Below are 25,406 nucleotides of genomic sequence, written 5' to 3' on the forward strand. Positions count from 1 at the left end.
CGAGAGTGGCCCGGCTTCCGGCCCCGCCCCCTCCCAGATCTCGCGGTATCCGGTCCGCCGGGGCTCCGCGAAGAGGCAGGTGCAGGGCCGCTTCCTGCGCACGGGGAGCGTGGTCCGGGCTGGGTCGTAGCGCGCCTCGCGTTCCGTGCGGTCGCTGGGGGAGACGCGGTCGCGAGTGGGAGGGACAGTCCGCACCAGACAGGTGGAAGAGGACGGGATTTAGGCTGGAAGAGCCTTAGAGGAGCCGTTTCCAGGTGGGGCTCCACACACAGGCTCTGACAAGGAGACAGGTCAAGGTCGTGCTGCGGGCCAGGCGGAGTGGGTGCGGTCCGGGCCCTGCACCTCAGCCCAGACCACCCCTCCTGCTCCTGGCTCCGGAAGGCTCTGGGAAGGAGCGTGCGGAGAGGAGGTTGAGTTTTGGGGGTGGAGTGGGAGGATGGGGTCCCCTGTGATCAGTCATTTCGGGGCAAAGCGCCCCTCCCCCCATCCTCCTACCCCGCACCGCCCAGCAGCCAGTGCCCTCGTCCCTCTGGGGGCACGGGACCTGCACAGACCCCGCCAGTGAGAATGGCGGACGCAGCACGGAGGGCCAGGCCCTGCTCCACGAGTTTGCGGGAGAGCAGCCTCGTGTTACAAGACGAGGAGCCTGGTATCTAGGTGGTAACTTGCATGGTCCCCCGGCCCCTGCTCCTCCGGTCTGCGCAGCCACATTGTTGCAGCTTTAGGTGCGGAAGGACCTGGGGCTGGATTTGTTGAGTTGATCCTAATGGAAACGCAAAGCTGCGGTTCTGGCTCACTAGGAATGTATCGTTTACATTGACAAGTTGAATTAGAAGCTTTGTTTCCCCACCCCACCCCACCCCCATCTCATCAATTATCTGGAAATACCGAATTCCTCAAGGAGTTCAGGCAGGTGGTGGCAGAGGAGTGTGCCGCAGGCCGGTGGTTTCACAAGATCTGCCCCATTTTCTGCCTTCTAAGGAGCTGAGTCTATGCGGGGGAGACCTATGTTGCAAGGCAGCATGATTGGGGCAACACTAGGGAAGTTAAGAGCTGTGGTGGGAACGAAAGGAGGTGCATCTTTTTTTTTTTTTAAAGATTTTATTTATTTATTTGACAGGCAGAGAGAGAGGGGGAAGCGGGTTCCCTGCTGAGCAGAGACCCCCCCCCCCCCGATGCAGGGCACCCAGGACCCTGAGATCATGACCTGAGCCAAAGGCAGAGGCCCAACCCACGGAGCCACCCAGGTGCCCCAGAAGGTGCATCTAGTCCACATTTGGGGTGGGGGCCATGTGAGAACCACCTCAGGATCAAACAGGGAGGTAGAGACATTCAGGAAGGAGTTACTCCGGGGGACCATTCAGCTGCAGGAGGGCGAGATCTTCCTCACCTGGGCATGGGAGTTCAAGTGTTTAGCTGAGAAGAGCCCAAAGTCAAACCTAGGGGTGGAGGGACGCCTGGGTGGCGCAGTTGGTTGGACGACTGCCTTCGGCTCAGGGCGTGATCCTGGAGTCCCGGGATCGAGTCCCACATCAGGCTCCCAGCTCCATGGGGAGTCTGCTTCGCTCTCTGACCTTCTCCTCGCTCATGCTCTCTCTCACACTCTCTCTCTCTCAAATAAAAAAAAAAAAAAAAACCTAGGGGTGGAAAAACCCAAGTCTATGGATGGTGAACAGATCCTCTCTGGGAGTGGGGGACATGCAGAGGAGCAACGTCCTTTATCTTAACACTGGTCTCTGCTTCATCACTTACCCTACGTCTTAACCACTGGAACTGAGAGTTCCTTGTGGTCGGATAATGTCTGTCCTCTCTGAGTCTTTATGTCCAGCCACAGCATCGGGCCGAGAGTGGGTCTCTGTTTTGGAAGAGTTGTATAGTTTTAGATAAGGCTGGCCAAAGCAGGGCGTGCAGGACCTCCAAAGGTTCGCTGAGAAGCTTGTATTTTATTCCTGGGGCAGCAAGTGTTTATCAAAGGTCTTTATGAGGCCACCGGGTCTATGAGGAAGATCGGATTGATCTTGATGTGCCAAGGCTTCCAGTGGAAAGATACAGAGGGCAGCGAGATTGTTCAGGAGGCTGTCTTAGGAGAGAAAGACCTGAGTTATGATGGTGGCCATAGAAATGGAGGGAGTAGGGCAAATGAGGAAGAAGTCTCCAGGAGAGAATTGATTAGTCTGTGCCTATCTGGGTTTAAGCAATGAACATAAGGGATGAAGAACATCAGGCTGAGAGAAGTTATCTACGTGTAGAAATGGGATTTGGGGATGTGGGGAAGGAGAGCTGGCTGGAGGAAAAGGTAAAGAGTTCCGTTTACATGGTTTGGATTGGAAGTGATGGTGAGTCGTCCACATAGAACTACCAGCGGGCAGATGGGTAGTTACTCCAAACATCAAATGTGGGACTAAATGCCGAAGAGAGGGTAGGGACAAAGGCATCTCTGTAAAGGGGAGAGGGGAGGCCATGAGACAGAATCCTGGATTCTCAGGCTCACTGCCAGCACCGGGGGTTCAAGTCCTTCCCCATCCCTGCCAAGTGCTCTACTGAGACCACCCCAAATGACTTGACTGTTCGGAAAACCAGCCTCACATTCAGTTCCCAGCTGCTTCCCTTTCCATCCCAAGATGGTTCCTAACTGTATTAACAGCTACTGTATTAAGCACTGACTGCTTTGCAAAGCATGTGTACTGTATTAAGCACTGACTCTGACTTTGCAAAGCATGTGTACTTAACACTGAACATGTTTAGGAAGCCCCTTGCAGTCCTAAAACAGCTTTGTTATCTTCCCACACATTCTTGCTTGATTTCTTTTTTTAAAGATTTTTATTTATTTATTTGATAGAGATCACAAGTAGGCAGAAGGCAGGCAGAAAGAGAGTGGGGAGAAGCAGAGTCCCCGCTGAGCAGAAAGCCCGATGCGGAGCTCGATCCCAGGACCCTGAGATCATGACCTGAGCCGAAGGCAGAGGCTTAAACAACTGAGCCACCCAGGCACCCCTCTTGCTTGATTTCTTTTCCTGTTCTTGGGTCACACCGAGGCACGAGAACAGACTCGTAATTGCCTCAATGTCCAGTTTACATCAGTTGTCAAATCTCAACTTGATTCAGTGTCAAAACTTCTCTTCCCCTCTCAAGCTTGCTTTAGGCTCCTGCTCTTGGAGGGGAAGGTGCTGGGCTTCTCCATTTCCCCATCTTGCTTCCTCACAGCCCCTCCTCCCCCGTTAGACTGTGGCTTCGGAGCCTTGGAGGTTGTAGGAGTAGAGATGGAGGAAGGCAAGTTCCCCCTGTCATGTGGAATTAGTATTCTGAGCTGGACAGGAATTTGTAGCTGATCCCCTCCATGTGGGGCTTTTGGGGTGCGGTACCTTTGACGTAGGTGGTGATGCCTCAGTCTCGCTGCTTTCCATTGTTCCTTCAGCCCCTGGTTTCTGGAATTCTGTACTACCTGCAGCTGACCGACCGTTCCCCCAGGTGGCAAGTCTTGGGCAAAGTCTCTTTACAATGGCTTCTGGTTGACTGCCTCACTTGCCCGTATTTGATATACAGGAAACACTTATGCCTCCTTTGCCCCAACGATCCTGGGGATGTGTTGTGTAGGGCATTTCAAACGCCTCTGCCTCTCCAGGTAGCCAGCCTCAGACTTTTCCAGCACCAGCCTCTCTGCCTACACTAGCTCCAAGGGGGCGCAGGCCAAGCTATTGGGAGGGTTTTCTGGTTTCATGAATTGTTTCAAGAAAGCTAAGGCTTATTAGTGCTGGAATTCAGAAGGATGCTAATGGAGGGAGAAAGCTTTGAAATTGCCGAAAGGAGAGAAGGTTTAGGTGGAATTCCAGGAGGAAGCGTGAAGCCCCCTCACCCCTACCACCCCCAGGGACAGCTGGCCGAGGCGGGTGGTTCACACTCAGGGGCCTTACCCCTCCCGAGCAAGAACCAGGAAATGAGAGAAGTTGCTCCATGGGGACCCAAGGAGGGCTGAGGAGGTTTGGATAATAGTTAACAGCAATTGGGAAAATTCTGGGCAAATGAGCAGCGAGACAGACATTTGCTGGTAGCTGTGGAGGCTGAGCTGAATTCTGCAGGGTGTACTTTATGTGTGTCCAAGTCCACATGGTTCCCACAGCCCAGACCCCACACCAAGGTCATCCGTGCGTAGGTAGGGCTACACACCCAGGCTCCTATCCACACACACCTGCATACTCGTGTCCCTGAACACAGAGGCACCTGGATCTACCTGGGATTCCTTTTTATGGCCACATAGTTTACATACAATACAGTATACAGATTTTAAGTGTTCAGTTGGATGGTTTTGACAATTTACGCCGTTAACCACCACCCCGCAAAACAATCTGTAGAACATTTTCATTGTTCTAGAAAGTTCCTTCATGCTCCTTTCCAGCAGTCCCCCAGGACTGCTACTTCCTGATTCCTATCCCCATAGTTTCATTTTCGTCTGTTCTGATGTATTTTTGTACACACGTGCGAGTACACCAACCCCCTCCTTGCCCTACTCCGCACATAGGCAAGCCACACACCCCACATCTGCTGACCGCTTTGTGCCTTACAGTAAGCTTGGACCACGGTTACAGACTATCCTGTTCTTGCTGCGATGCCAGTATATGCTAACCTGCCTTATCTTCAACCCTAAAATCGAAACTCAAGTGATGTGCTTTATTTTTTTGTTATTTTTATTAACATATAATGTATTATTTGACCCAGAGGTACAGGTGTGTGAATCTTACACAGTTCACAGCACTCACCATAGCACATACCCTCCCCAATGGCCATGATCCAGCCACCCTATCCCTGGCCCGCCACCACCCAGCAACACTCAGTTTGTTTCCTGAGATTAAGAGTCTCTTATGATTTGTCTCCCTCCTGATTCCATCTTGTTTCATTTTTTTCCTTCCCTAGCCCCCACGACCCCCACCCTGCCTCTCAAATTCCTCATATCAGAGAGATCATATGATAATTGTCTTTCTCTGATTGACTTATTTCGCTCAGCGTAATACCCTCTAGTTCCATCCACATCGTCGTAAATGGCAAGCTTTCATTTCTTTTGATGGCTGCATAGTATTCTATTGTGTATATATACCACCTCTTCTTTATCCATTCATCTGTTGATGGACATCTAGGTTCTTTCCATAGTTTGGCTATTGTGGACATTGTTGCTATAAACATTTGGGTGCACGTGCCCCTTTGGATCACTACGTTTGCATCTTTAGGATTCATACCCAGTAGTACGATTGCTGGGTCGTAGGGTAGCTCTATTTTCAACTTTTTGAGGAACCTCCATGCTGTTTTCCAGAGTGGCTGCACCGGCTTGCATGCCCACCAATAGTGTAGGAGGGTTCCCCTTTCTCCGCATCCTCGCCAGCATCTGTTGTTTCCTGACTGGTTCATTTTAGCCATTCTGACTGGTGTGAGCTGGTATCTCATTGTGGTTTTGATTTGTATTTCCCTGATGCCGGGTGATGTGGAGCACTTTGTCTTGGGTCTGTTGGCCGTCTGGATGTCTTCTTTGCAGAAGAGTGTTAAGAGTGATATTTTAAAGTGATATTTTAAACCTCTTCTTTCAGATCCTTGGAGCTAGTGAAAAGTCAGAAAGGTGGTAATCATTCCACCTTGCACAGGAGTTTTATTTTTCGCTAGGTGCTCTAGGATATTTTAAAATGGAACTGTATTTGGGTAAATAGCTTTAAGTAGCCACGTTGTGGCTCGTGCCTGCCGGAAGCCCAAGGATTTGATTTCCGAGATACATTCCAGCGGAACAAGTGGGCAGTGGTGGCCTAGCAGGGGCAGAGGCAGCAGGAAGCACCAGGAGGAGCTCCCAAGAGCGGAGAAGATCGGGGTCAGGACCAGAGCCTTTGGTCTCCCAGATCAGTCAGAGGTCAAGGAACTTGGAGCAAAGCCAAGTCCAGAGGCTGGTCAGGGCTGAGGATCTGTGTCAGGGGAGCGGAGGGTGCGGCCTAAGCCTGATCAAGGCGCAGAGGAGAAGCAAGTGCTGAGGGCAGAGTTGGAGGAGGTGAGACCAGATGTCATGGTCACGGCCTTTGGGAGACCTCATTAGAGTTGACTGGCCCCTGTGCCTGCCAGGTGAACTGCGTGGAACACACTCTCCCAGGACTGAAGGGGTCCCTCTCAGGTGTGTAGTGCGCCTAGGTTTGGGGACATGGAAGCAAAGGCAAGATAGAAGGCAAGGGACAGGGATGGGGAAGCGCCTGGGTCTGGGCCTCTGGCCCAAACCTGTTGCTTCTGAAATCCAGAGATACTAGCGATCCCGAACAATAGGACCGGGTGCTTCTCTGAACCGAGAGACTGATAGCGAGGCCACTTCCGACCTCCACAGCTCAGGGGTGCTCTAGCCTGCAGTTATGTTCTCTAGCTTTGCCAAGGTTCAGGCCACAAGGAAGGTGTCAGCTGGATCCCAGGATCCCAGATCCCCAGGGGAGCCTGCCCCTCAGGCAGCAGCCAGAGCTCCGTCCACTTACAAATATGGCCAGCCCCTGTCCTGCTCCTTGGCCTAAGAGTCTCTGAATGGTGCTCTCTGTGGGATTTGTAGCTATTGGAGGCTGCTGGGCGAAGCTGGGAGGAGAGAGTTAAGGTAGAAGTAAAGGGTTACCTGTTTCCTAAGCTCCTGCCCGTGCCGGACAGTTGGTGTTGGTCATCTCGACATAACCTTCCTACAGCCTTTCCAGTAGAATTCCATGTCAACTGCCTCCCTTTTCAGGCGAGCGTGTTGAAGTCTGTCCCTGTATTAAGCTTTGGCCGTCTGCTTCATACAGAGTGCTGGGGCATAGTGGGGTTATCTCTGGATCCTGAACCCTGTCTCTGCAGTCCCCTAGTCCCTGCTCAGCCTGAGCCCAGAGCCCAAAGTAAAGCTTACGGCCTGGCTTCTCCAGGAACATTGTGCCTCTCCTCTCTTCTGGAAGCAAATGGCCATCAGCTGTGTCCGCCCAGACTGCCTGCGGCTGAGCAGTAGATCAGGCTCTCTGTCCTGGAAGTCCTTTGAGAGGCCTGATGGGAGGCCTGGCCTCTGACAGCTGTGCCATCAGTCAGAATGGGAAGGCCTCATGTGTTGGTCAAGGCCAGGGAGGGAAGAAGGGCTGGGTCTGGCCAGTTTCCAGCTTCATTTCTGGCCATGCTGACCCTTAAGGAAACATCCCTTCCCTGGATGGCTTGTGTTCCCCAAATATAGACATGTGTTCTCACTGAGTTGCGTTCAGCAGCCCGGCCGTGTCCAGACAGCTCTGGGCCAACAGCCACACACAAACCTCCTGGTTTGGAGATAGGCCAGTTCCCTGCAGGGGAGGGTAAAGAACTTTCCTACCAGTGGATGTCCAGTATGCAAGGACCAGGCTGTTGCTGGCCCCTGGCTCTCCCGATAGAGTTCGTGGCTTTGCTTGCCATCCAAAAAGCTGTGTGGATTTCCAGACTGGTCAGTTCATAGGAAGGTCAGTCTCTCTGACCCCATGATGCCAGATCTTCAAAGTGCTCCCTCTGGCCACTCTTCCCATCTGCCTGCCCCATTCACCTGCAAGGAGCATCACACTGAACCCCTCCTGAAAGCCTCCGAGTGCCATCTGTGCTCAAAAGAATCCACAGGGAGCTATCTTCAACTTGCCACTTTGACGCTACTGTTTTGAACAGGTCACGAGGAAAGTCACTACATATAAAACAGTGGCAGAAACCGTACCAGGTCAGTGCTGCCAGCATGAGAATCTGACTAAGGAACCAAATCTTTTTTCTCTCTTTTTAAAAGATTATTTGGCAGAGAGTGCGCAAGCACACAAGCAGGGGGAAAAGCAGGCTCCCCGCTGAACAAGGAGCCTGATGTGGGATTTAATCCCAGGACCCCGAGATCATGACCTGAGCTGAAGGCAGACGCTTAACCCACTGAGCCACCCACGCGTCCCTAAGGCATCAAATCTTTTATTGTGAAATTCACACAAGAAAAAGACTAGAGCTTAGGAAAACTGATTTTGGCTAAACAAAATTGAAAGTAAAAAAAAGTCATCAAATTTTTATTGTGAAATCCACACAAGAAAAAGACTTGAGCTTAGGAAAACTGATTTTGGCTAAACAAAATTGAAAGTAAAAAAAAGTCAGAATGGGGTAACGGTGAAATATGAAATCAAGGAATTAAATTGGCTTAACGGAGCTCACCAAGGAAAATACCTTTGGCAGAAACCTGTCAATGTTAGTTTAATGGTCTATGTAGAAGCTCAGCGTCCAAGTATTCTTAGGACGCAAATGGCAGAGCCAGGAACATCTGAAACCTTGTAGAGTTTGGAGTAGCGCTGAAGGGGAGGCGGTGTGAGCACTCCGTCCTCCACCTGCCCAGGCTAGCAGCACCCCGATCTCAGCTCACAGGGCTGCATCCTCTCTCCGAACTGTGTTGTTAGGTTAGGAACGGTTCTCCTCCTTTATCAGCAGGTGAGGGCTGTCCTTGCTTGACCAGGAAGAGTGCTTCTTTTGGGAAGGAAAGAAGTCTGGAGGAGTTGGTTCCCGGAGCTGGCTTGACCCCTGGATGCCTGAAGACCATCCCTTCCCCCACTAGTGAATAAAGGGATGGAGGCTTTAGTGGGGAGAAAGCAGGTGGGAGTTTGAGGATGGGCTCTGAGCTAGGGATGGGATAGGTTAGGAGCCAGCCTTTCCGTTGGCTTACGGAAGCTGTAGGACTAGATCCAAAGTTTGTCCTCTCTCCTCGACCCACGGCCTCCCAAATGCCCTGAGCACTGGGCTTTCTTTCAGGGACAGAGGATCTGGGATCTGACTGGGGTGGGAGTGGGGAGGTCCTCAGGTACAATCCTCCAGTGGTATCGGTGGGTGTGGCATCAAGTCAAGGGGACCCCATCAGTGAAGAAGGCAGGAATGGTGACTAAGGATTTACTCATTCCGTGCATGCTTCTTGAGTGTTACTGTGCACCAGAAATCCTGGGCACTGGGTGGGGATACTGTGAACAAGGAGGACAAGGTCCCTGTCCTTATGACCCATACATTCCAGTGGGTGAAGATTGATGATAAGCAAACCAATGAGTGCAGTAATGTCGGATGGTGGTGGCCACGTAAAGATTAGATTGTAGGGAGAAAACCGGAAGCAGGAAGTATGACATCCTCTGAGAGAGAGGACAGTACCCTAGTCTAGGATGTTAGCCCTGGAGCTGCAGCGAAGTGCTGGGTTTGGAATATATTTAAGTACTGAAGCTAATCGATGGGGTGCGAGAGGCCAAGGAAAAGAGGAATTCAGGGTGTGGACTTGAGCAACTGGGTAGATAATGGTGCTGTCCTCCGAGGCTGAGAAAAGGGAAACACCGGTATTGGAGGCGGGGGCTCGTGTGGATGGAAAGTTCTGTTTTGGCGGTATTGCATTTGAGATGCCCATGAGACATCCGGGTGGGGTCCAGATCTGTGGAGACATCAAGTAAGGGCTACGATTTGGGACTCCCTGGTATACAAATGGGATTCAGGTCCCTTAGGCTCTAGATCTTAGGGCGGTGGTTCTCCAGTTGTGGGTGACTTGCCGCCTTCTGCCAGGGGACATCTGGCGACATCTGGAAACATCTTTGGTGGTTACACCCGGGTTGGGGGAAATTGGCTACCGGTTGGAGGCCAGGGGTGCTGCTAGGAATCCTGCTGTACCCCCCACAGCACGGAATTACCTGGCCCCGAATGCCAGTGGTGCTGAGGTGGAGAGCCCTGTCCTAGAGCGAGTGTAGACGGGGAAGGAGAGAGAGGACAGCCCCAGGACCTGCCTCATGTGAGGAGGTAGAGCTTGCCACACGGACCACTGAGGGGAGTGTCCTGGAGGTGGAGAGTGGGAAGGAGGGAAGCTAAACCGGGTGTAGTGTGGACAGACTCCATCCTTCAAGCCCAGAGAGAAGCAACAAATGGCTTAGGCAAGACAGACGTGGTTGCTGACCTTGACAAAAGCGGTTCCTGTGGTCTGATGGGTTAGAAGCTCCAGCGGAGAAGGTTGTATTTCTTCCCTGATCAGAATGTCTCATGTGTGCTTTCCTCAATCCACACCCAACAGGGAGGTTCTGTTAGCGTGGCCTTACAGAACAGGCAATATTACTATTCCGCCCATTTTACAGAGGTAGAAACCGAGGCACAGAGAGGCTAATTACTCCCCACGGTCAGGCAGCCCACAGTAAGTGGCACCGCTAGGAGGGTTTGGAGGGGAGGCATTGAAGGCAGTGAGCCGTGTCTCTGTACAGGAGAACGGAGATGGGTACAGAGGAGGTTTGCCCGCTAATGGGAATGATCCATGTGGAGGCTGAAATGGACCATGTTGGAGGGGAGGCTGAGAACCGAAGTCTGAGTTCCTGAGAAGGATCCCGGGGCCCATGTTGAGTGGTTGACCTTTCCCAGGAGCCCTCACCGTTTTGAGCAAGATTAACCCTTGACTTCCCTTCTCTCCCACATGCCCATCCCCCACCACAGCCCCACTAGGCAGCTCTCTGTAGCTCCCCACCCTGCTAACAGGTAGCCTCCTTGTAGGAAGTGGCTGCGTGGCCCCAGCCCTCTCCACTCCGTGTCTTGGGGCACCAGAGGCCAGATGTGCTTGGGAACCAGGATTGCAAGTAAGGGCAGCCCTGTGGTCAGGAGCTAGAGCCTGGGCTGGCTGGGCAGTTCTATCAGTACACATCAGCGATTTTCTTACCCAAACTTGACTGCCGCCATCCTTATCCTAAGCCTATAAGGCCTTGCCCCAGGGACTTCGCTCATCACTCTCTCCCAGCGGTGGTCACCGCACCAGCCTCCTGTAGATTCTCCCGAGTACTGAATGTTCTTGCTTGCTTCACCCTCTCTTCCTTCTCTACCCAGCTTAGTCTTGGCGTAGCCTCCTGATTCAGGAGGCTCAGCTAGAGAGGGCTGTCTGGGAATTGACTGCTAACAGCCTCAACTAGATGATGCCCTCCTGTTAGCGCATCCGACAATGGCTGCTTCTTCGGTAGCCCTGTTCCTGTGTATAATGTGGTTTTTTGGGTGCGGTGTCCATATTCCATGCTGGGCTGTAAACTTCACGAGGCTGGGTCTAGTTTACCAGTTATTTCCGGGACCTGGCACACAGTAAGTGCTCAGTCACTATTTGCTGAAAGAGGAAATGAATCGCTGACGGTGTTATAGCCCATTTGGTATTTCTCTGGCTGGCGCCTACATGTTGCATTCAGCCCATTATTCTGCTCAGCACACCTCTTACTACTTATTCTTGAAGCTTGCCTGATCCCCCGCGTGATTACTTCCATCTTTGTCCGAAGGTGTGTAAAGGAGTTTAATCCGGTATCTTTGGCACCATTCATTTCAAATAGAAAGCTAGGGGTGCCTGGGTGGCTCAGTGGGTTAAGCCTCTGCCTTCGGCTCAGGTCGTGATCTCAGAGTCCTGGGATCGAGCCCCGCATCGGGCTCCCTGCTCAGTGGGGAGCCTGCTTCCCCCCACCCCTCTGCCCGCCTCTCTGCCTGCTTGTGATCTCTCTCTCTCTGTAAAATAAATAAAATATTAAAAAAAAAAAAGAAAGCGATACTAAACTTGTATGTTATTTGTTCATCCCAATAGGATGGCTGGTTTGGTGTTGTGTGAACCGACAGAACTTTACAACATCCTGAATCAGGTCATGAAACTATCCCGACTGACTGAACCCAACTATCTCTGCTTATTGGGTAAGTGCCTTAAACACACACACACACACACACACACACACACAAACTATGTTGTGTTCAGTGCCCTTCCAATACCATTTTAGGTAAAGCAACCACACACACACACAAACTATGTTGTGTTCAGTGCCCTTCCAATACCATTTTAGGTAAAGCAACAAACTTATGAGACTTGGGGAATAAATGACTTTGGAAAACTCTTTTGCTTAAAATGCTACCGCTAATTGTCACTTGACATGGAATGAACTCCAGATGAAATGTAGAAGTTCTTGGAAGATGTGTGTTCTTATTGAGTGAAACATCTCAAACATCTAACACCTACATAGTAAGGCTAGTAAATGCCCATGTACCCATTGCCCAGGTGTAACATAATAAATGTTACGCATAGATATGTACCCCTCTTTTGTGCCCCCCATCCCAATCCCATTGCTTCTCCTCCCCCAAAGATGACATCTTCTGTATTTCTTACCTTTTTATTATATATGTGCAGGCATCCCAAAATGTGAGGCTTAAACATTTACACACATTGTACCATCATGTACAATTACTCTGCAGCTTGCTTTTTCTTGAAGTTCCCCCCAAATCTAAATGGGAAGATCTGTTTTAACTGTGAGTTGGGGCAGTACCCATTCCTAATCAGTTGTGGCGTGCTGCTGGCATTTGTGTTTCTGTTCAGAACAGTGCGGCACTGCCCGGGAGACCCTTGACCTCTTATTTACATGCAGGAGTTTCTTCCGGATACCTCCCTAGAAATGGAATTGCAAGTTGCAAATTACGCTTCATTACGTTGTCCAGTTGCCTTCCCAAGAGATTGTATCCGTCTGCATTCCCGTCCGCTGTGTAGGAAACAAACCTACCCTTACCTGGTTTTGTCAGCCTTTAGAATTTTTGCAGTCTGATTGGTGTGAACTTGTGCCGTAATGTTTGCTCCCCCTAATTAAAAAAAATTGTGATAAAATACACATAAAATGTAGCAACGTTTTTTAAAAAAGATTTTATTTATTTATTTGACAGAGAGAGAGAGAGATCCAAAGTAGGCAGAGAGGCAGGCAGAGAGAGGAGGAAGCAGGCTTACGGCTGAGCAGAGAGCCCGATGCGAAGTTTGATCCCAGGACCCTGAGATCATGATCTGAGCCAAAGGCAGAGGCCCAACCCACTGAGCCACCCAGGCACCCCCAAAATACCAACTTTCAAATGTACAATTCAGAGGTGTTAAACATGTGCATGTTTTACCGCCTTATGGGCACCACTTTCCCGCTCTGTAACTCTTCTCTTGTAAACTCGGAAATGAGCTCTGTACCCATTAAGTACTTACGGTCCTTCCTCAATCCCTTAATCCCCTGGAGATTCCCATTCTCCCTTCTGTCTCTATGATTTTGACGGCTGTAGGGCACGTAGGTGGTATCATACAGTATTTGTCTTTTGGCTTATTTCACTGAGCGTCGTGATGTCCTTGAGGTTTGTCCTATGGTAGCGTTTTGCTGTCTCCCTCTTTAAGGCTGACTAATATTCCATTGTGCGGATATACCGCCTTTTCCTCCATCCGTTTATTTATCAGCGGACACTGGGGTTATTTCCACATCTTCGCTGTTGTGGATGATAATGCTATGATCGTGGGTGTACAAATACTTCTGAGACCTTGGCTTTTAGTTAGTTATTTAGGGCACATAAACCAGAAACGGAATCGCAGGGTCCTATGGTAATTCTGTTAGTAAAGTCCGAGGAGCTGCCCTACCGTTTTTCCGTGGTTACGTGAGCCCAGGGGTTCACACGTTTCCCATTTTTCCACGTCATTGTCAACACTTGTTGTTTTCTGGTTTTGGGGTGACCGTAATCATTCTAATAGGAGGGAGGTCGTATCTCATAATTTTTTTTTTATTTTAAAGATTTTATTTATTTATTTGACAGAGATCACAGGTAGGTAGAGAGAGGGGGAGGGGAAGCAGGCTTCCCACTGAGCAGGGAGCCTGATGCAGGGCCCGATCCCAGGACCCCAGGATCATGACCCGAGCGGAAGGCAGAGGCTTTAACCCACTGAGCCACCCAGGCGCCCCGTCCTTTCTGGCTGTATTTATGGGACATTGTAGCGGGTCAGCCAACAACTCTACCACTTCTCTTGTCCCGAGTTTGTTCTGAAGCTTTCTAGTCTGTATCATCTGAAGGATTAATCATGCCTCCTCCCTCCAGCTCTGCAGTTTCCAAATATCACTTAGTTTTTGATTCAGCTGAGTAGCTGAATATGGACCGTAACCGCCTATGAAGAAAGCGTTTTCTCAAATACATGATTTAACACTATGATTTAGGAAGTAGATGCACTGAAATCGGCGGGAAAAATTACTGACGGTTGGTATTTGAGATAAAAGTCCCTTCAACGTAGAGCCTAGTCGTTGATCTATTGCAAAATGAAAACTGAGAGCTCTGAATTTACTATATCCATTAAAAACGAAGAATCTATGAAATACAGATTTGGACTTAGAAGACGGGAAGATCAAAATCAGTGTATTGAACCTGCGTGTTTCATTTGCTCGCAAACTTTTACATGCAATATTCGACGAAAGAAACTACTGTAGTGAAGAGAACTGCCCTTTTGATTTGCTTCATTTCTTTGTCGACCCATTAGCATGCTGTCAGAGGTCTGCCTTTTTGCAAACAAGCTGAAAAGCATCCTTCCAAGGAGACCTATATAAATATTTACATATTGGTCTAGAGTATTACTGTTCAACATAAATGTTATTTCTAGAAAAAACTTAACAGAAGTTAGAACAACAATGTGTGACATCTTTAGCCACTAAAAAAGTCAAAAAAATTTCAAAATTACTGTTTTTATGACAATTAATGTATACAAATAAATATTGGCCAAAACTCAGGAAATTAATGCCTGGGTTGAATAGTTGGGAGAATTTTTGTTCAATTGAAATGCCTTATCTCTCTCTCTCTCTCTTTTTTTTTTTTTTTAAGATTTTTATTTATTTATTTGACAGAGATCACAAGTAGGCAGAGAGGCAGGTAGAGAAGAGAGGAGGAAGCAGGCTCCCTGTGGAGCAGAGAGCCCGATGTGGGGCTCTATTCCAGGCTCTATTCCTGAGATCATGACCTGAGCCAAAGACAGAGGCTTTAACCCACTGAGCTACCCAGGCGCCCTCTGTTGGATTTTCTATATGGACAATCCTATTTATCTGCATATAATGACGGTTCCAGTTCTTTTAGGTTCTTGCAGTTCTTTCCTTCTGTCACTGCACTGCTGTGCCCTGGGCTCCCCATTGTGGTGTTACAGAGACACAGTGACCATAAGTTTTGTCTTGTTTCTCCGTTTACCCATCACTGTGATGTTTGGTGTAGCCACTCAGTAGTTTTCCCCATCAGGTTAAGGAAGTTCTTGTATATACCTAACTTACTAAGGACATTTTTTTTTTTCGCATTGTGAATTGAAATTTTCTGTGTGCCATAGGAGGTTCAAAACAGTGAAAGCAAAACCAATGAATCATTAAAGTAGTAGTTAGTAAAAAAATAATAATAATAATAATTGCATACACACCAAAGAGACGGTTTACAAACGGGGACCATTCAGCCCAGACTGTGGGATGAGGCTTAGGGGTATGTTTGTGATCGAGCTTCATAGTGAGAAAGCCGTGAGGATTTATTTTTCAGGGATTTGTTGCAATATTACAATTTTCAGTGGTTCCCTCTTCCCGACCTTGAGAAACGGTTCAAAGCTTGCTTGTTCTTTCCAGAGACATAAGAAACGATCCAGGTCAAGTTAGCCTTGTAAAATAAACTGAATTAAGCTTTGTTTGCATGACCTGGTTTGGCCCACTCAGGGAGTTTGCAAGGCTGCGCTCCATTTCTGATTTTAACAGCGTCTGTGGAAAGGAACATACAGTTTTTCTCCCCTAATACCTCCGTGTGCTTTCCTAGTATGGCATAGTGTGTTATGTAGATCATGATGTATTTTGATCATCGTGTATTTTGCGAACACTGTTAGATTTGGCTTACCGTGATTTCTGATTTTCACATTTAAATGAAGGGATGGAATGAGCTTATGGTATACTCTGCTCGGTTTTGCTTGTGTTTTTTTTAAACCATCCAGATCATGTATCTGACTTCTTTTGCTCATGGTTATATTGTTAAAATTCACTGCTACTGTTGTATGTAGCTACAAGTGGTTGGTTCGTTTTCATTGCTACATCAAGTGTAACAAAGGCAGGCTGTGGTTTAAAGTGGTAAAAACACTACCAGGTATTTACAGGAAGGATACGAACATAGTGATTTGAAGGGGTGCAGACACCCCAGTGTTTACAGCAGCAATGTGCACAACAGCCAAAGTATGGAAAGAGCCCAGATGTCCATCGGCAGATGAGTGGATAAAGTCGTGTGCGTGTAGGTGTGTGTGCACATGTGTACGTGTGTGCGTATGCATGTGTAGTGGCCTCTGACTCAGCCATCCAAAAGAATGGAACCTTGCCATTGGCAACGATGTGGATGGAACTAGAGGGCATTAAGCTAAGCGAAATAAGGCAGTCAGAAAAAGACAAATCTGTGATTTCACTCCTGTGGAATTTAAGAAGCCCAACAGATGAACATAGGGGAAGGGAGGGGAAGAAGAAGGTGAAATCAGAGAGGGAGACAAACCAAGAGACTCTTAACTCTAAGAAACAAACTGAGGGCTGCTGGCGGGGAGAGGAGCGGGGTGGGGGTGGGGATGGGGTAACTGGGGGGATGGGCATTAAGGAGGGCACTGCGTGTTCCGTGCCCTCTGTTCTGGATCCCTAAACTCCATCTCTGAAACTAATAATACACTCTATGTTGATTGATTTTTAAATAAAAAATAGAAAGAGGTAAGGACAGATTTTAATCAGGAACGGACTGTTTCAATAGGAAAGAGTCCAGCGTGAACCAAGGCTGCTTGGGTTTGTGCAGAGGGGACTGGCTTAGTTAAGGGGGAGTGAAGGAGTGGGAGGAGGAAGGGAGTGGGGCTCAGGGGACTGGGGGAGTGAACAATTAGAAGGGGAGGGGATCTGGGTTGGCTAAGTGGCTTTTGTTAAAGTTAAGCTCCTACCCGGGAGCTCCGGGGAGGCTGGGAGGCAGGGGCCCTATCTTCGGGTGTTGGCTGGGACAAAGAGAAAGTTCTTTTGGTAGCCTTGAGTTTTTTTCAGACCAGCACTGTCAGGGGAGCTGGGCCAGACCCGGGCTGTGGCCTTAAGCTGTGTCTAAAGATGTCTTAAAGGTATCTTTATGGGGCGCCTGGGTGGCTCAGTGGGTTAAAGCCTCTGCCTTCAGCTCAGATCATGATCCCAGGGTCGTGGGATCGAGTCCCGCATCGGGCTCTCTGCTCAGCGGGGAGCCTGCTTCCTCCTCTCTCTCCGCCTGCCTCTCTGCCTGCTTGTCATCTCTGTCGGTCAAATAAATAAATAAAATCTTTAAAAAAAAAACAGGTATCTTTAGATGTCTGAAGTGTTTGTTACTGGTTTGTTTTTTGTTTTTTGTCTTTGTTTTTGTTTTTTTTCAGCCACTGAAAAACTCTGGATACAAGTCTTTTGTTACTTTAGTGCAGATCTTTTTCTCACTCTGTGGCTTGCCTTGTCACCTTTTTTTTTTTTAGATTTTATTTTTAAAAGATTTTATTTACTTTTTTGACAGATGGAGAGCCAGAGAGCACAAGCAGGGGGAGTGGCAGAGGGAGAAGGAGAAGCAGGCTCCCTGCTGAGCAAGGGAGCCCAAGGCAGGGCGCTATCTCAGGACCCTGGGATCATGACGCAAGCAGAAGGCAGACGCTTAACTGACTGAGCCACCCAGGCGCCCCAAAGATTTTATTTATTTATTTGAGAGACAGAGAGAGAGAGCGAGCGAGCATGAACAGGGGGGAGGAGCAGAGGGAGAGGGATCAGCAGACTTCCCACTCGGCAGGGATTCCGGGACTTGATTCCACGGCCTTGAGATCCTGATGCTTGACTGACTGAGCCCCCCCAGGAACCCCTGCCCTCTCACCTTCTTAATGTTGTATTTTTTTTTTTAAAGATTTTAGAGATCACAAGTAGACAGAGAGGCAGGCAGAGAGAGAGAGAGAGAGAGAGAGAAGCAGGCTCCCTGCTGAGCAGAGAGCCCGATGCGGGACTCGATCCCACGACCCTGAGATCATGACCTGAGCCGAAGGCAGAGGCTTAACTCACTGAGCCACCCAGGCGCCCCTTAATGTTGTATTTTGATGAGAAACGGTAGACATTCTTAATTTTATTAGGATTAGGTCTGCCCATATTTTCTTTTTTGGTTAGTGCTTTTTTACATCTTTTTTATTTTTATTTTTTTAAAGAAATAGACTATGTTGGGGAGCCGTTTTAGGTTCACAGCAAAATTGAGCAGAAAGTGCAGAGATTTCCTAAGTCCCTCTGTCCACCCGCGTCAGCACGGCCTCTCTGACTATCCTCAGCCCCTGTCAGAGCACCGTTACAGTGGAGGAAAATACACTGGGCCCTCGTTATCACCCAAAGCCCCGAGTTTCCAGTCCGGTTAGTGTCGTGCGTTCTCTGGGTTTTAACACATGGGTGGTGGATGTGTGTTCATCATGGCCAGATCCTACAGAATAGTTTCACCGTCCTAAAAATCCCGAGTGCTCAGCATATGACTCCCTCCCCCACTCCCCCCACTAACCCCTGGCAACCGCCAATCCTTTTCCTGTCTGTACGGCTTTGTGTTTTCAGGAATGTCTTCTAGTTGGAACCCTGCAGCAGGTGGCCTGAAACTGACTCCTTCCACTTCCAAACGCATTTAACTCCCCTCCATGGCTTTTCCTGGCTTGATCGCTCTGGGCGTGCATGTGCACGCGTGTGCGCGGGCGTGTGTGCGCATGGTCGGTACTATCCCATTGTCTGGATGTACCACGGTTTCTCCATTCAGTTACGTAAGGACCTCTTCCTTGCTTTGAACATTTGACCATCACGAAAAAAGCTGTCCTAAACAATTGTGGTCATAGATTTTCAACTAATGTGGGTAAATATCAAGGACCTTAATGGCTGATAAGAGTTTGTTGAGTTTTGTTAGAAACTGCCCAATCAGGGCGCCTGGGTGGCTCAGTGCGTTAAAGCCTCTGCCTTTGGCTAAGGTTATGGTCTCAGGGTCCTGGATCGAGCCCTGCATCAGGCTCTCTGCTCAGTGGGGAGCCTGTTTCCCCCTCTCCCTCTGCCTGCCTCTCTGCCTACTTGTGATCTCTGCCTGTCAAATAAATTCTTAAAAAGAAAAAAGAAAGAAAGAAACTGCCCACCGGTCTTCCATAGTGACTATGGTTCTGTGTTCCCACTAGCAGTGAATGAGAATTCCTGTTGCTCCACATCCTCACCAGCTTTTGGTGGTGATGGCTTTTTGGATTTTTGATGTTCAAGAGGCGTGTAGGGGTCTCTTTATTGTTTACATTTGCATTTCTTTGAGGATAGATGTGCAGTGTATTTTCTGAGGCTTGTCTGCCACCTGCGTATCTTCCGTAGTGTGCTGTGTCTGTTCAAATCTTTTGCCCATTTTTATTTGAGAGAGAGAGAGCGCCAGGGAGAGGGGGGGTGAAGGGCAGAGGGAGAAGCAGACTCCCTGCTGAGTGGGGAGTCTGAGGCGGGACTTGATCCCGGGACTCCAGGATCATGACCTGAGCCAAAGGCAGACACCCAACCAACTGAGCCCCCCAGGCACCCCTTGCCCATTTTAACAACCTTGCCATCAGGTTGTTTTTTTTCTCTTGTTGAATTTAAGAATGATGTTTCGGGGCCCCTGGTGGGCTCAGTCAGTGGAACATGCGATTCTTTATCTCTGGGTTGTGAGGTCGAGCCTCACGCTGGGTGTGGAAATTAAAAATCTTAAAAAGACAAAACTAAACAATGTTTTGCATAACCTCCCTTTTTAGGATTTATGGATGAGACTCTGTCCCTGTTCCACATCCCCCCCAAACTCTGAGGACATCAGTCCTACCTTCTGCCCTAGCAGGGACATTAGGACCTCAGTTCTTAGGTTTTAGAGTCTGAATTTGGATCTAAAATTCCAGGGGGACATGAGCTCACTCTGGCTTTGATTTCTCCCCTCCCCACTTTTCTGGACCTCAGAGAAAACTTCCCTTAAATCAAAGATACAAAATTTCACTACCCTTAAGTGGATGTGGAGGCATGGGTATGATGGGGCAGAGGCGTCCTGCGGGTCGTCCTGCGGGTCGCCTAGAATAGTGGAACGACATGCCTCGAGTTTTATTTTTTCTTATTTTTTGAAGATTTATTAGAGAGAGAGCATGCACTCGTGGCGGGGGCTGGGGAGCGGTGAGGAGGGGCAGAGGGAGAGGGAAAGAGAATCCCAAGCGGACTTCCTGCTGAGCGTGGAGCTTGACATAAGGTCCTCTCAAAAACCTGATGTCACAACCTGAGCAGAAACAGGAGTTTCATGTTCCCACTGTGGAGTCATGTGCCTTGAGTTCTAAATGGACAATTACTGTCCCCTAACTTCCAAACAAATGTCTGTCGGGGATGGTGCAAGTAATCCAAGTAGTTTGGTCATACGCTGCTTTGCAAATACGGCTCTTAAATACTTCTCCTTTCTAGACGTGCGTTCCAAACGGGAGTATGATGAAAGCCACGTGATCACAGCCCATCGAGTGAAGAAGGTAGAGGGGCAGAGCCAGAAAGCCCATGGGGCGGGCTGGGTATCTGATGAGGGGGGCCAATGGGAGATTTTATCCCAGATCTGGGAGGCAGCATGGTGGGGGACACTGTGGGCAGCAGAGGTAGGACCACCCCTGGGTGGGATGCTGGTCTCCCACGCCCCTCCCATGCTCCCCGAGGTGTCCCCACCACCCCCATCATGGCCAGCAGCTTCCCTGAGCAAATGTTGATTTAATTCCTTGACGGGCCAGCACTGTTCCAGACCTTGGGGGCTACAACAGAATGCAAGATGCCCCTGGCTCATTGTTTTCCGTCCTACTTATGGAACAGACAGTAAGAAAGCATCGAGGTAATTACTATAACCCAGATTGGCTCAGACCGAAGGCAAGCAACTCTTGATCTGGGGTTGCAGGTTGGAGCCCCACACTGGGCAGAGATTATTTGTATAAATAAACTTAAAAAATTTATAATCCAAAGATGGAAGCCACTTCCCTTCCCCACTTCCCTGCCCCTTCCCCATGCGCCTTTAAAAAAAATATTTACTTGAGAGGCAGTGTGGAAGTATGCACAAGATTGCCCAAGCAGGGGTGGGGCAGAGGGAAAGGGAGAAGCAGACGCCCGGCTGAGCAGGGAGCCCTACCAGGAGATCCCAGGACTCTGGGATCATGACTTAAGCCCGAGGCAAATGCTTAACCGATTGAGCCACCCAGGGGCCCCTTATTCCACCTTTTTAAAGAAAGACTGAGCCCTGCACGCAGTTACCATGTCCCCCCCCACCCCGCGTTCCTGCAGTGAGCCCCCTTTCTCTACCCCCACGGGGTTTCTTCTCTCTCCAGTCATCACCAAGCCGGGCAGCCTCGGCTTAGGATCCATCTCTGTCCTCTGTCCTGACCGCATTCTCTGCCTCCTTCTCCCAAGGTCCATCTGTCTTCCCTGGTTTCTCCTCTGTGTCCCTCGTTCAGCTTCCTTTTTCTCCTGGCGCTGCCTGAAGAAAGTCACGGGTTGGTCCTTGGTCTCCTTCAGATCTGTCAGTGCACCTGTCTGCCCAGAGACCGCACTCAGGCTTCCAGCTTCCGCTGTCCAGCCGCGATCCGCCGTCCTGTCAGTTTTGCTTCTAAAGTTTAGTCCGGCAACACTGACCCCTGCGCTTCCCACTGCCGGCTGTACTGGGATGACTCTCTGGCCCTTTGCCCCCGGCCCGCTTGACAGGGAGCCTGGGCCCTGGCTCAGGCATTTTTCCAGGGTCAGCTCGCTGCTGCTTGGAGGTATAGCTCAGTTGTAGAGCCTTTGACTGCAGGATAAGCTTGCTGCCTAAGACCCCCCTCTCCCAAACTGTCCCCACCCCACCCCCCTGGGGGGCGGGTTTCAACTGTCTGGCTTCAACCTTTAGCCCTTAATCCGCATTTCAGAACTCTCTCTGCTTTCTGCAGCCTGTGCAGAGCCAGCCCCTTTGTCATGTGTGGCCCTTGGTTTCTGGTTCCACTCCCAGATCTGCAGATCCCTTTGATTCCAGCAGCACCCCCAACCCTGGAAGAGACCTTCTCTGGGGCTCAGTCAGGCTGACACCTCTTGGCTCCCCTCCCCAACTTTCCTGCCAGCATCCTCTGCCTCTGTCCCCGGCAGGCACATTTCCGCTCTCTCCCACACCTCAGTAGCATTGCCCTGGCTGCATTTCCTTGGTTCTAAATGCACAGACCCACTCCCCATATTTGAACATTTCTGAAATTGAAATATACCCTACAATTGATATGCACTTATTTATTTTATTTTTTTTAAAGATTTTATTCATTTATTTGACAGACAGAGATCACAAATAGGCAGAGAAGCAGGCAGAGAGAGGAGGAAGCAGGCTCCCTGCCGAGCAGAGAGCCTGATGTGGGGCTCGATCCCAGGACTCTGGGATCATGACCTGAGCTGAAGGCAGAGGCTTTAACCCACTGAGCCACCCAGGTGCCCCCACTTATTTATTTTTTTAAGTATTTATTTGAAAGAGAGAGAAAGAGAGAGAGCAGTAGCAAGGGACTCCAGGATCATGACCTGAGCCAGAGGCAGATGCTTCACCAACTGAGCCACCCAGGCGCCCCCGCCAACGGTCTAGGACCTAGTGTATGTGCAGCCCCCCCGAGAGCTGCTCTCTGACTTCCAGGCCTTTCGCTGGGAGCCCAGAGTTGCGGGATGCCGTATCTCGCTTGTCTCCATCCCGGAGGCTCTATCTGGTCCTTGGCATCTGGGATGTGCTCCACAGGTTTGTTGACTAACGTGAACCACTAGAAGCCGGTTCCTTCTGCCTGGAGCGTTCTCCCCACCCTGGTCCATCCGGCAGGTTTCCCCTGGCCCCTGCAGCCCCAGCTCCAATCCCTCCCGCCCCGCCGTGGCCTTTCGGAGTCCTCTGGCCAACTTGGGTGTTTCCTGGGCCGCCTTGAACCTCTGTATTCCAGAACCCCCCCACGGCGTAAGTGTAGACCTTCAGCCTACGCTTACTGAGCGAACGGGCGAGTGTCCAGCCACGTCCGTCCTGCCCTCCCACCCGCTCCCCCCTCCACTCCCTTCCCCTTTGTGCATGTTCTGCTCCGCACCCAGGAACCTCCGTGCACACCCTGCTCCCACCTGCTCTCTCCTTCCTCCAGACAAATAGGACTCCTGCCCTCTCCATCCCAGAGAACCTTCTGGTCTGTCCTTCCGCGGGCCTTGCTTGATTGCCTTGTGGTAGAATCGACAGAAGCTCATCCTACCCCCCCCTGCACGTCCTCTGCGGGGCCGTCTTTGTCCGCCAGACAAGGGTGCAAGGGACAGGGTCAGGCCCAGCGCCCCTGAGTAGCGGGGGCCTTCGGGAAGCATGCAAACGTGTGAAGACTAACCACCTAGCTGCCACCCAGCCAGGCCTCCTTGAGCTCTGGGACACCCTTTGAGGTCCCGGACATTGTTCCTGCCCCCGTGGCCCACCTTCCTGGCAACTCAGCCGCTCCCGGCTGCTCACCGCTTCCTGCTTGCCCTTTCCTCCCCTCTGACCATATTCATAGCCACACGGGCGTGGAAGGTGCTCCGCGTTCCTGCGCACTCTCCAGTCCCTTCTCGGTGCTTCCAGGCTTGTGTGTATAGTTGTGGGGGTGGGGGGAGGGCACAGTCCTCCTTCCAAATGCCCACAGGGCCGGAGTGCGGGGAGCAGGTGTCCCGCTGAACCCACCCGCCAACAGACCTCTCCTCCGGTTTCTTTAGAGGGCGAACGAGTATCTCATCCCGGAGTCCGTGGATCTGGAGTGCGTGAGACACTGTGTGGTGTACGACAACAACACCAGCACGCTGGAGATCATCTTTAGAAGGGAGACCGAGGAGGAGGAGCTGGAGATCTCGGACAAGAGCAGACGAGGTAGGTTTTTACACGCGTGGCCGGAACAGCAGCTGGCCGTGGTCTGGCCCTTTCGAGGCGCGTCGGGAACCACACCGGAGGCTCTCCCTGGGTCAGCTCCTGGGGTCTGCAGAACACGGCCCCGAGAAATGGGTTATGCCAAGGACAGGGGAGGGCCTGGGAGGTTTCCTTCCTTGCAAGATGACCGGTGAGCCTGTCTCCGTCTCACGAGTGCTGCCAGAAGACGTGAGGCTCCTGGGTCAGTCGATGGAGTTTATTACTCAGAGCAGTGAAGGTAGCTGGAATGTTCTTTCCCTGACCTGGTGCCTAAGCCCCCATTCTTACAGGGTGACAGGAAGAGGGCCAAGGAAAACCTACCCACATAGTGGGTTGTATTACAGGAGAGCTCTGAGCTCAGGGGACTGAAATATTTTCTTTTTTAAAAGATTTTATTTATTTATTTGACAGACGGATCACAAGTAGGCAGAGAGGCAGGCAGAGAGAGAGGAGGAAGCAGGCTCCCTGCTGAGCAGAGAGCCCGATGTGGGGCTCGAACCCAGGACCCTGGGATCATGACCCGAGCTGAAGGCAGAGGCTTTAACCCACTGAGCCATCTAGGCACCCTGAAATCTTTTTTTTTCTTTAAAGGTTTTATTTATTTGAGAGAGAGCGTGAGAACCAGCAAGAGGAGGGGCAGAGTTCTTGCCAAGCAGGGAGCCAGATGCGGGGCTCGATCTCAAGACCCTGAGATCATGACCTGAGCCGAAGTCAATGCTTAGCCGAGTGAGCCACCCAGGTGCTCCCAGGGCCTGAATTTTTTATGTGGGCAGAAAGCCTGCTGGCCTCTGGCTCTTGAGGGAGAAATGGTGTAGCTTCCCAGGCTCTTTGATATATAGATACTTTTGAAAAGCTAGTACCTTTGCTCACAGGACACTTAGAAACCTGAGAGGCCATGGAGAATGGTCTCTAATAGATAACACCCCCCATTTTATAGATGGGGAGACTGAGGCCCAGAAAGGCACATGCAGTAACTCGCTCAAGGTCCCACATGTGTTAGCTGTTTATTGCCATGTAATGAATTACCCCCAAACTCAGTAGCTTAATAGAGCAAACCTTAATGAATTAACAGTACCAGGTTCTGGTACAGTGTGCCTCCTGAGATCAGTTGAGATGGTGGCCAAGGTCACTGTCCTCCGAAGGTCTGACTGGGCTGTGATGATCTGTGTGCAAGGTGTGTCCCACTCTCATGGGTATGGCCGGGAGGCCTCGGTCCGCCACCTGGATCTCTCTGTAGGACCGCTTGTATGGCCTTGTGACACGGCAGCTGGTTTCCCCCGGAGCAGGCCATCTAGAAGAGCGGGAGAGCCAGGGACAGCCACATGCCTCTTGTGACTGAGTCCTGAGACTTCTGGTCCTTCCTGCCCCATTTTGTTTGTTAGAAGGAAGTCACGGAGTCTAGCCTTCCCTCAAGGGGTGGGGAATCAAACTCCACCTCCCTTTATTTATTTATTTATTTTTTTAAAAGGCTAGATTTCCTTGTCTTTTTTTTTTTTTTTAAGATTTTATTTATTATTCATTGGACAGACAGAGATCACAAGTAGGCAGAGAGGCAGGCAGAGAGAGGAGGAAGCAGGCTCCCCGCTGAGCAGAGAGCCCGATGTGGGGCTCGATCCCAGGACCCTGGGATCATGACCTGAGCCGAAGGCAGAGGCCTTAACCCACCGAGCCACCCAGGTGCCCCTCCACCTCCCTTTATAGTCTTTCAAATATTGCTGTGTTTG

The 25,406-nt window shown here is 50.3% G+C and overlaps 1 protein-coding gene across 3 annotated transcripts in view; it reads left to right on the plus strand.

Moving 5' to 3' along the window:
* Positions 1–25,406, plus strand: part of STYXL1 (serine/threonine/tyrosine interacting like 1) — a 60,797-nt gene that overhangs the window by 531 nt on the left and 34,860 nt on the right. The window contains exons 1-4 of one of the 3 annotated variants that reach the window (XM_044232831.1): positions 80–254; positions 11,555–11,658; positions 20,220–20,281; positions 23,496–23,646. In XM_044232831.1, the coding sequence (XP_044088766.1) occupies positions 11,556–11,658; positions 20,220–20,281; positions 23,496–23,646 (316 nt within the window). In that variant the 5' untranslated portion in view covers positions 80–254; position 11,555. Of the gene's footprint in view, positions 1–79; positions 255–7,671; positions 7,694–11,554; positions 11,659–20,219; positions 20,282–23,495; positions 23,647–25,406 lie in introns of those variants that run through there. The other 2 variants (XM_044232832.1, XM_044232830.1) reach the window with 2 other exon arrangements.

The sequence above is a fragment of the Neovison vison genome, chromosome 14 (genome assembly GCF_020171115.1).
Source record: "Neovison vison isolate M4711 chromosome 14, ASM_NN_V1, whole genome shotgun sequence".
Lineage (NCBI taxonomy): Eukaryota > Metazoa > Chordata > Mammalia > Carnivora > Mustelidae > Neogale > Neogale vison.